Genomic DNA, 10819 nt, shown 5'->3' with positions numbered 1-10819 from the left:
GGTTTGCTACTATCAGATATGTTATATGCTAGCATGATATGTTGTATGTGATAGTAGTAGAGTTCGGTTGTTAGGACCGAAGGGTAGTCAGACACCCCAGGTACGTCTGACAGTATGTGATGATATGTTTGCATGCTGGCTAGTTATGTTATATGGGATAGAGGTAGTAGGAGGGGACCAGTCCCCGAGTTCGGTTGTTAGGACCGCAGGGTAGCTTAGGCACCCTAGATATGTCTGATAATATGTTATGTTATGATATATGTGATAGTAGCAGTAGGGGGTGAAATAGTCCCTAAGGTTCGATCGTCAGGACCGAATGGTAGTCAGCACCCTAGAATGGCTTGACATGGGTAATCAGCACCCCATAATGGCTTGACACGGGTAGGCTGGCACCCCAGAATGGCCGTACCGGGTAGGTCGGGCACCCCAGAAATGTCTGGCAATACGTATGATATGCGATTGTATGGTATGCGGTATGATGGGGGAACTCACTAAGCTTCGTGCTTACAGTTTTCAGTTTTGGTTTCAGGTACCTCTTCTTCGAAGGGGAAAGAGCTGGCGCGGTAGCGGCCCATCACACACACGCTTGTATTCCGCACCATGAGATCTTTCTGGGGATTGTACTCTGATGTTGTTATGTTTTTATAAACTGTTTTCCAAACACACACACTTTTATGAAATGATGTGGTTGGTGTATGTTTTACTACTAATGTTTTGCTAAGTATATGTTTTCAAAAATGAAATTTTTGGCTCATATTTTTGGGATGTTACAATAAAAAATTTCAATGAGATTTCATAGTAAGATTTCTTTTAGCAAAATATTTAACTACGAAGTTATAGTTCCATAACAATTTTGCTACATCCGTTGCTACGACGTCTGTCCTTAGCATTTCAACTACAACACATTTCCATCACAATTCCGTAACAATGAGTTTTGTAGCAAATTACATATCTATTTTGTTCCGTAGCCATTTGGTCCATAGCAAATTCTGTAGCTACTTGTTCCGTTTTTCGTAGCCATTTGGTCCTTACCAAATTCCATATCCATTAGTTTCATAGCAATTTTTTCCATAACAATAGGTTCAGGGTGCAAATTTAGTATGATAAAAATATTCAACACAATCCAATATTCCAATTATAATATTCATAAAAATATATAAAAATGTAGTAAATATAAATTTAATGGTTACATCAATTTTATAGATATATTACATCATCGAAAGTTCTTCTACATGGTTGTCTAATCATCAATACTGTATATTAATAACAAATACAGTCACACGTTTTAGATTTGAACCACCATAAACACACAAACAACTACATATGCTCAATCAAAATGACAAAACCTGCAGAATCAACTTGATTAAAATTCATATTTTGTACAAAATCCCAATTTGTTTTGCTTTTTGTTGTTTTATTGTAACCTAATGAAGATGAACATAACCTTTTGATTCCAAAACTAACAAACCATTAATAAACTTGTTTACTTATTATACACATATTTAGTTTTTGTTTAACTTAGCCAAAATAACGAAAAGTAAATTCAGATAAATTTATAAATAATAATCATATTTTTAAGTAATGGGAAGAAAATTGTTTCTAATTAGTTATTACTTTTATGTTATCTTAGAACTATCACGAAACACGAAGCAATGAAAATACATTTTTATTTCTTGCATCTAAAAGGAGCACAAAGAAATACCTTTAAGCATTGCATGATTAAGCTACCAACAACCCTTGAAAGAATCATCTTTTTCCTCTGTGAAAAAAGAAGCAAGAATATAGCGAGAGAATGTCCACAACTCTTTCTGAGGTATAACTACAATGTTGTCAGATGACCTTAGTCTTCAAATAACTGCTGAAAAAAATTCCGAAAGATTTATAGAAAGTAGAAAAAATAATAGCCATAACCATCAGCCCATAAAAAGAGAAAAACCACATCTCTAGGAATTGTTGAGCCAAATTAGAGCTTGAATGATCTGCAGATGAGCTTACACTGAGATTAAAAAAATATGAAGTTAGCTAGTCATATGTAATAATTAATAAATTATTAATTTTATGAGATTCAATAAAAAAAATTGGAATAAAGTCTAGGTAAAAAAATTACCTCTCCATTACTAACAATAGTTTGTCCATTCAGAGTTGCTAAAATTGCAGAAGATGAAAATGCTATTCAGTCTGTTCAGCATAAGAGAATTGTACATCAGAGCGAAACTCCATTCAACAAAAAATACGTTAAAAATCAGAAAAAGGAAAACCCATGCATGATTGTTGATTTAAACCGACGACTACAACACAAAAATATTACCTTCTAGAAGAAAACATATTATCGCTTTTACCGAAACAATAAAATAAAAGTTGGCTACTTTTCTCTTAATCTGATTCATTGGTCCTAAATTTGGATACAATTTCCTTTTTTATCGGCTTTGCAAGTAAAACAGAAGTACATAAATTACTAATTAAAAGATAAGTCGAGATATTGTTGGTTACTAATTACTATTATGGAAACAGTTTTATGTTTTACGATTGTTATGGATTTATTTTTGCTTTCAGCACATTAATCTGGAATTGATCTGTGTAAAAAAAATCGAAACAAAAGGAACTCAAGTCCTATAAGGCAATGGTACCACCGAGCCACAAACCATGTAAATCCAAAAAAAATAGTATTTGATTTTACGAAATTAATGAAAAAATAAAGAGGAAATTTCAATTCTTTTACGTAAAATTAGAATTTTAATGTATGAAAGCATACCGCAATAGGCACATGTGCAAAGAAGGATCCATTTGTACAACCTCTTCTCCTTGAAACTCGCCTGGGAAATAAAAACAGTAAAAAAATGAGAAACTAAACCAAGAACCAAAATTTCAAAGAAGAAGACCAAGATAGGAGATATATTGTAACTAATAAGAGCATGTCCACAAATTAGCGAGCTCTTGAATATGAAACTTCTTTGGAGCATTTCAACAAACAGGTTATGGGCATCTCATAAGAGCTTATATATATATATATATATATATATATATATATATATATATATATATATATATATATATATATATATATATATATATATATATATATATATATATATATAGGTAAGAGTTATATGGAAAATGAATGATTAGGGCAATACATATTTGAACCAATGAAAACATGACAACACATCACTTCCACAATACATTACTTGTGAAGAAAGAAATGGACACGTGTCATTTGATTATTGGTTCCGGTAGATGTTGTCCTAGTTATTTGTTTTCCATAGAACTCATTCATATATATATATATATATATATATATATATATATATATATATATATATATAGAGAGAGAGAGAGAGAGAGAGAGAGAGAGAAAGAGGTTCAAATGTTTTTAGCAAATATTGTGTGCCTAAATGCTCAAATCAGAATTTAGGAAAAAAGAAATCATTAATTAAATAATAAAGTGTAAATTAGTCATTTTACCTTTATAACCAAAAATAAATGTTGTATATTTGGAAAATCATTAAATGAGTATCACATATCCTTTTTAAATCGTTATTCATCTCACTAACCCTAATACCTGCTTTTTTCTTTTTTCGATCGGTAGGCACATGAGAGACCTGATTTTTCTTCCTCCCTCTTCATCAGATCGAGAAGGCATCATGCGATTTTCACCATCGTTTTTCCGGCGCCGTTTGTTCCTCTGGTGGCGGATTAGCTCATGGTTGGTCTTAATATGTTCGTCTCTTCTTCCTTATTATGTAGATACTGTTGGTGTTGTTCTCATGGAGGGGGTTCCTCCTTATTTGGAACCTGATGTTATTATGAAAAGAAAGGGGAGAAACAAGCTAAAAATCGATTTTGGTGAGGCTTCTAAGTTACTGTCTGATCCTCTGAAAGCTAAATCAGTCACTCTTCTTGTCAATAAGTTTGAATCATAAGTGAAATCTCCTGTGATAAAAGGATTGAGTGGTGTAAGTAAATCTGAAGGCCCTAGGTCTGGAGTGAATTTGGTGGATTCCCTTTTGGATGCTGAATGTGATGCGATTTCTATTGAGAATAAGGGCTTGGGATTGTCGAATGGTTCTGAGGGTGCTGTGATGGGATAGAAGATTTCTTCTAAAGTGGTTATGGATGATATCGTTGGTTCTCCAATGGTTAATCATGTCATTCGCAATCTAATTAAGGATGATGGAGTGATATAAGGTTTGAGCTCCATGTGCTTGAATTTGAAAAAGACATTGAGCAACCAATTATTTATTTAGTGCCTACCAACTTTTTGTTAAAAATCCTAAGAGACAAGATTTTTGTTTTTCATGTGTTTCACAGGTTTCAAGGTTGGACAAGGGATAAGCTGTCGTTATTGAGAATTTAAAGAAAGTTTCATGTTGCATACCAACTGCTCGATAAAATGCTTAAATCAGGTTTCTGGATTTTCTATCCAATCTTTCTATATAAATTCAACTATTTTTTTTGGCAAATATAAATGGTTTCTTCATAAAGGTTTTTGTTGTAAATAAGGTGTTTAACAAAACTCTTGAATCAACTTTGCTTTAATTGTATTATAAATTGTTTTGTAGGACCATGGAAGTATCAAATATGTTAATTTTTTTTATTAATTTGATTGTTAATAAATTGAGAGGATAAAAATATGTTAATTTTTTTATTCATGTCTTCCGATTATGGTTTTTGTTAATTATTTATATGTTGATAATAAATTATGCTAGAATTTTACTGTTTTATTTTGATAAAATTTTAATATTTATATGTTGATAATGTACTCTAATAGAATTTTACTATTGCATTCTAACAGAATTTGTGATAGAAATGGCTTGAAGAATGGTTTGAAGAACTGATGAGAAAGGTTTAAAGAATGATCACACTTAATGTTTAAGAATGTTTTTTTTTTTTTTTTTTTTTTTTTTTTTTTTTTTTTTTTTATAGAATTACACTTGTTATTCTTTCAAAATGTTGTTATTATGCAAAGAATCACAATTAATTATTTGGTATACTATTAGTTTAAGAATCTATTTTGTGTATTCTTTTCAGAATGTATTTAGTAGTTTATGATTGACATTATGTTATTCCGACATAATATGTTAGAATGTAGTTATTTTTCAACCTCGGATTCTAGAACTTTGTTATTATTCAATAATATTATAATAGAATAAAATTCTGAAAGAACATCATTCTAATAAAAAAAATATTCTGACAGAATAAATCGGTTATTTTTACAAATTATGTTATAATTAAAATTGAATTAATTAAAAAAAAAATCATATTTTTAAAATTAGGAGAATTAATTATCCATAAATATTCGAAAATTTCCTTTTATAATTGTAGTTAATTGTCCAAAATACCCTTTTGCTAAAATTTGTGTGATTATATGGTACATGCTATCCCATTGTAATATCATACACTCTCAAATCATGTCCATTGATGAATTCCATCCGTTGGTCCAGATTTGTGCACTCTAGCACACAATAGTTAGTAAAACAAAATAACCGAAACCTCTCTCTCTCTCTCTCTCTCTCTCTCTATATATATATATATATATATATATATATATATATATATATATATATATATATATATATATATATATCACATCTCGCTCTCCCCCAATGCATCAAAACCTCCTTTACTAGTTTCATCAGATTCTCCTTGATCATCCTAAATAGTCAAAACCTTCTTAATTCATGAAATTAACTTAAATAGATCAAACCTTAAACACCATAATGATAGACGTAGAGGCCAGACCAATAAACGTATTCATTCATGGTCCATGGAGGTAAGATTATAAACATTCACGTGAATCAAAATTTCAATCGGGTCACCTAATCTAAGGTTTTCCAAAACTTGACATAAGCCTAACTGCATCTCTTTTAGCCCCCGTAAAATCCTATTGACAGATGGACTTTGTCACTATCATAACTCAAGTAATTGGAAAGCAATTCCCAAACTGAAAATCATATTGATTTAGAAGATCAATTCATCATAACGAAACTAATTGAAAAGTGAAAACTAATTCCCAAAATCAAAATCATATTGATTCAGAAAATCGATGTGATTTTAAAAAATATGAAATAGACCAAATGATGTCTGACACAGAGATAGACAAAAAGAAGTGCAGAGCAACACAAATGAATTTCACGTGGAGGAGGATGGATTGGGAGTATGATACCTGAAAACAAACTACACCTTCAATGCAAAGACGTCGACTGTTGACATATGTGTTCGTGTGTGTGTTTCACCGGCAAAGAGGACCTTCATCATCCCTCTAGGTTTTTGTTCTGCCTTGTCTCCATGCACGACTAAGTAGAAAAGAGAAACATATTTTCATTGGTAAAATGGAATAGAAGATAGAGAAGAAAAATTCGAAGATGATGTAGTGGAAGAGCTGTGGAAACGTATAGTCTTCACAAACCAACATGCCCTAAAACAAAAATAAAAAAGAAAAATGTTGAAGCTACCTTGAAAACTGTTGAAGATGTCCAACTTGAGATAAAACCCGACGACTTATTGTTGAAGGCGCGTCATGGCGTAAGGCGTGGCTTCGCCGTTACGAAAAGGCTCATAACGTTGTTGTTAGGCGTGACGCGTGGCAATGCGTGATATGGCGTACCATGACACGTTATGACATGTTTTTTCATTTGAGACAGTTTTTTGCTCTTTGTTATATCTTTTCTAATCAGAGATACAAGTATTGTGGTTTTTATTAACTTTTTGTTATTAGTTATTGATCTATTACTTCTAAAAAGTAGTTATATTCAATATAAATTTTTATTTATGTGGTAATATAATTTTCAATTAATAAATCGCCGCCTTACATCACGCCTTGAAAAACTTCATGGTTCGTTAAGTTTGAGGCTTGGTATTGCCGCCACACCGCGCCTCATGCCATTTAGAAGCTTGATCGAATTAGTCCTGGTATAAAAATTGCAAGAATGGTCCATGTCACAAAGAGTTAACAGAAACAGTTTCGGACATAAAAAATGCACAAATGGTCCCTGTTTTTCTAAGACATACATTTTCTAAGACATACAGAAACTGTCCCTGGTTAAAAAATTCCAGGAATGTTTCCCTTAAAAAAATTAAAAACTATTATACCTGCATCCTGAAATTAAAAACATTAGAGACCTCATTGAAAAAAAGATTTTTTACTAAAAGAAAAATGAGAACTTCTACACTTCATAACTCTTGCATATATCAAAACCACAATGTCATATCTTCATTTGATTCCTAAACGAAACTAAAATAGTAAAAATGTAACATTCAACTTAAATAAAGCCACAAAATGAAAACAAAATATCGATTTTAAAACTTGAAAATCTGACCCGAAACAAACAAAACTGATGTAGATCAACAACATAGAGTACACCAATGAAAAGCATCCATCAAATCTTTTAAAACTTCTTTCTTTTCTTGTTTTGACCAGAATCACTGTTTCTAAACCCTTTAAAATCATTAGTAGTTTCAGCAGTGTTTTGTTTCTTCATTCCTTTCTTTCCACCAAATCCATACTTTGAATCCCTAAACTCCCTACTCTTCCTCTTTCCATTCCCATTCCCTCCTTTTTGCTCTTTCCCTTTCCCTTTTCCACCTGACCTATCCCATGGTGACACCCCTTGTCTCTTATTCTTCTTAAATGTATCCGATTCCTTTCCTCCTTCAAATGGCAAACCCATGTCACCATCTTTCTTCTCAGCAAACCCACTTTGTTGTCTCTGTTTCCTCCATTTCTTAACAGATTCAATCTCATCTTTCTTCTGTTTCACCCTCTCTTTCTGTTTCACAGCTTGTACTTCTTTAGCCTTCTTTTTATTATCCCTCATCTTTCTTCTTTCTTCAGCTTCTTCCATCCTTCTCTTTTCAGATAAAAGTCTTCCCTTGATTTTCTCCATGTGGGAATCGGTTTTCACCATTTCAGCATAGTAGTCTGAGGGACGAAGGAATGGGAGGCCCATGGTTTGGAATTTCAGAAAGGCTTCACGTGTACCTTCTAGTGCTTGTGTGTAGAATGCCAGCTCACGTGCCAGGTCATCGTTTACATCTACTTCCTGTTCTTGTTGGATGTCGAGTGATAGTTTGTTGATCCAGTCAATGTCTTCAGGCCAGGTGATGTCATTAAGTTTATCGAGTAGACCTTCTTTGTTGTATATGGAGGTTTTTGAAGGTTCTGATAATTTTATATCTTCATCTCCTTCTGACTCTGATTCTGATTCAGAATCTGTTTCTTGTTCCGATTCAGAAGCCTCCACATCGAGATCTTCAGGTAACAATTCTGGTGTGGGCTTTTTTATGGCCATCTAGTAATCTGTTAAGAAATATCATTCAGCAAATCTTTTGTGAGTATACCACAAATTCAAACTAGAAACAAGTATTCCAGCTGCCAAATTTCCTATCGACCAACATTCTCACAGTTACAAAAGAAAAGCGAATCCAATAAACATACTTGTACAACGATCCTACATAATTAACAGCAATAGACAGGTCATTATCGAGTAACTCCTTTTCCATGTGTAAATGTAGAAATTTCCATAATTAAAACATAAAGTCTGTAATTTTTTACGATTATCTGATGAAAAATTACATGATTATTCAGGCTTCTCGCTAATCTGAGAACACCAAACTTGCGAAATCATACATGTAATGGATGTATGCATAGAAAATAGGAGCCCGACTATTTGACAGCAAATTACCTGTATAGGTGATGAAATTCGTAGACATATGATGTAGAGAACTAACCTTGAGAAGGGCGAGACAGATGTGTGGATGTATAAACCCTAAACCCTCAAAGATCGCAGTGTATGTTTCGGTGGCGATTATGTTATATATAGGCCCAGAAATAAAGCCCATAGAAATGACATTTAGTATTTGAGTCCATTAACCTAAACCTCATAATCGTTGTGCGCTACCTTATCGGCCTTATATATATAGGCCCAACATCTGGAATAAAGCCCATAAAAATGATCCACTATTTGGTTTAATAAGCATCAAGAAGAAAAGAAAAAATTACCAATTCGTTATATTCTTTTTTAAATAACTTACCAAACCATGTTAACCAACTTAGTAAATAACAAAATAAACGGCCTCAAGAGCATTTTTGTAGTTTAATATAATGGTTGTTAGAATTAGTTGGTTAGAAATTGTTAGTTAGAAGGTTTCGGGTTGATTTGTTGTATATATGTAGCTTGCTATTCATTTTTTAATCAATTAATGAGAAATTTTCCATTGAATCATGGTTCTTTGATCTTGTTCATCAATTTTACTATGTTTTTTAAAACTTCTTCGATTCTTCCTTGATCATTGTTTTTTCCTTTGATTCATTGCAATGAAAGAAATTCATGTTTTTAACACCAATGATTCATCTATACTTCCTGTTTCAAGACTATATTATCTAGGATCTTAAGATAATCCTAGTTTGCTTTTTGTATCCAATGTCTTCAATGGTGTTGGATTCGCTGCTTGGAAAGATCAATGGTGAAAAATAATACAAAAAACAAATGAGTGTTTGTTGATGGCTTAGAAAAATAATACAAAAAAAGACAAAAAAAAAAAATAAAATCTCTGTTAAAAGTGAGATAAATAGGAAAAATAATAATTTAGGAGGGTAATTAGCCAGTGACAATGAGAGAATATGAACATATTTAACATTACATGATAAGTAAATTTCCTTAAAAGGATGACTTAAATCATTGCATAACCTTTGAAAAGGACCAAGTGGGAAGTCTATATTCATACTTCTAATTAAGCAATCCAGATTATCCACACAAATATTTGCGTTTTACAGCACAAAAAGATCAACAAATAGGAATAAGATGCATCGCATTACTAATAGTGAATCATGCAATAGATGACAGGAAAAAAAAAATCATGATCAATGGATTAACAGCTCAAAATCATATGAAACTTGATTTATTCTCTTTTTCAATCTGAATTGTAACATGGCTAATGTTATAGTACTCCCTCTTGATATAATCCACCACTTTAATCATCATCAGATTCAGGCCTAAATTAAATCTCACGTGTCAAGCCAACGACACTTTATCAACAATAAGTCATTATATTTTATGATCATGTTTGGTTGGTTATATTAGAATGGAATGAATGATTTTACATTAATTCCATCCGACAAAACGAAAGTAAAAAGAACCATTCTAGAGTAACAAAATACTAATACTAGTAATTAATGTTAGACACATGATCTCCATATATACACTCACCATTATGTATTTGACTGCTGGTGATATATAGTCCTCTCTGAAGCCCAAAATCCGAAAGTTTTGGGTTCAAATTCTCATCCAACAACACATCCGCCGAGTTAAAGTTGCCTAATATCACCTTATAAATTCCAAAAATTAACTTTCGTTTAAACTTTAACTAGTAAGTCATAAAATAGTTACTGTTGACTTTGTTTGGCATATACTCGTAAACTAATAGTCTTTGACTTTGACTCGCTTTTTTATTATCTACTAAACAGTATCCCAATAGCTTTACAAGATTAGGGTGTTCCACATCGCCAAGAAACTCAACTGCTGCTAGCCATTTTTCATGCCCCTACACATCACATAACATTTTCTTTATATATAACTCCAAAAAAGTATTCTTTTTTTTTTTTTTCTAAACACTCCCATCTTGATCTAACTACAAAGTTTAAGCAAGTGTTATAAATACTCTTGAAGTTGAGAAGCCAGTCTTATATGATACTATAAAGAATTGATCACGGATAAGGTGATGTAATACAATAAAATTTTAAAACTAAAGAGATTAATTAAGAGAAGTTTAACGCAAGGGGGGAGACCTGCATGAAATGAATATTATGAAGTTTGGTGATCTT

The 10819-nt window shown here is 32.1% G+C and overlaps 1 protein-coding gene and 1 long non-coding RNA gene across 3 annotated transcripts; both read right to left on the bottom strand.

The window, feature by feature from the left end:
• Positions 1-1223: 1223 nt before the first annotated feature.
• On the bottom strand, positions 1224-6931 carry LOC145000677 (uncharacterized). The gene is made up of 6 exons (XR_013661329.1): positions 6453-6931; positions 6164-6293; positions 2753-2813; positions 2108-2178; positions 1703-1996; positions 1224-1346 (listed from the first exon to the last, which is right to left on the bottom strand). It is a non-coding gene; the product is annotated as an uncharacterized LOC145000677 (long non-coding RNA).
• Positions 6932-7186: 255 nt separating this feature from the next.
• LOC145001789 (rRNA processing protein-like protein) lies at positions 7187-8784 on the bottom strand. 2 transcript variants are annotated; one of them, XM_078961136.1, is made up of 2 exons: positions 8728-8784; positions 7187-8296 (listed from the first exon to the last, which is right to left on the bottom strand). In XM_078961136.1, the coding sequence occupies exon 2, from the start codon at positions 8286-8288 to the stop codon at positions 7386-7388; it is 903 nt and encodes a 300-aa protein (XP_078817262.1). In that variant the 5' UTR covers positions 8289-8296; positions 8728-8784; the 3' UTR covers positions 7187-7385. The 2 variants fall into 2 exon arrangements, with proteins under 2 accessions (XP_078817262.1, XP_078817263.1); XM_078961137.1 differs by having other exon boundaries at positions 8682-8775.
• Positions 8785-10819: the final 2035 nt, after the last annotated feature.

The sequence above is a fragment of the Lactuca saligna genome, chromosome 6 (assembly GCF_052625555.1).
Source record: "Lactuca saligna cultivar CGN05327 chromosome 6, ASM5262555v1, whole genome shotgun sequence".
Lineage (NCBI taxonomy): Eukaryota > Viridiplantae > Streptophyta > Magnoliopsida > Asterales > Asteraceae > Lactuca > Lactuca saligna.
Note: the sequence above shows the minus strand (reverse complement) of the source record. Positions and strands in the feature narration are given on the sequence as shown.

Coding starts and splice junctions, on each gene's coding strand:
- LOC145001789 (XM_078961136.1), bottom strand. CDS start 8,288: ATGGCCATAAAAAAGCCCACACCAGAATTGTTACCTGAAGATCTCGAT.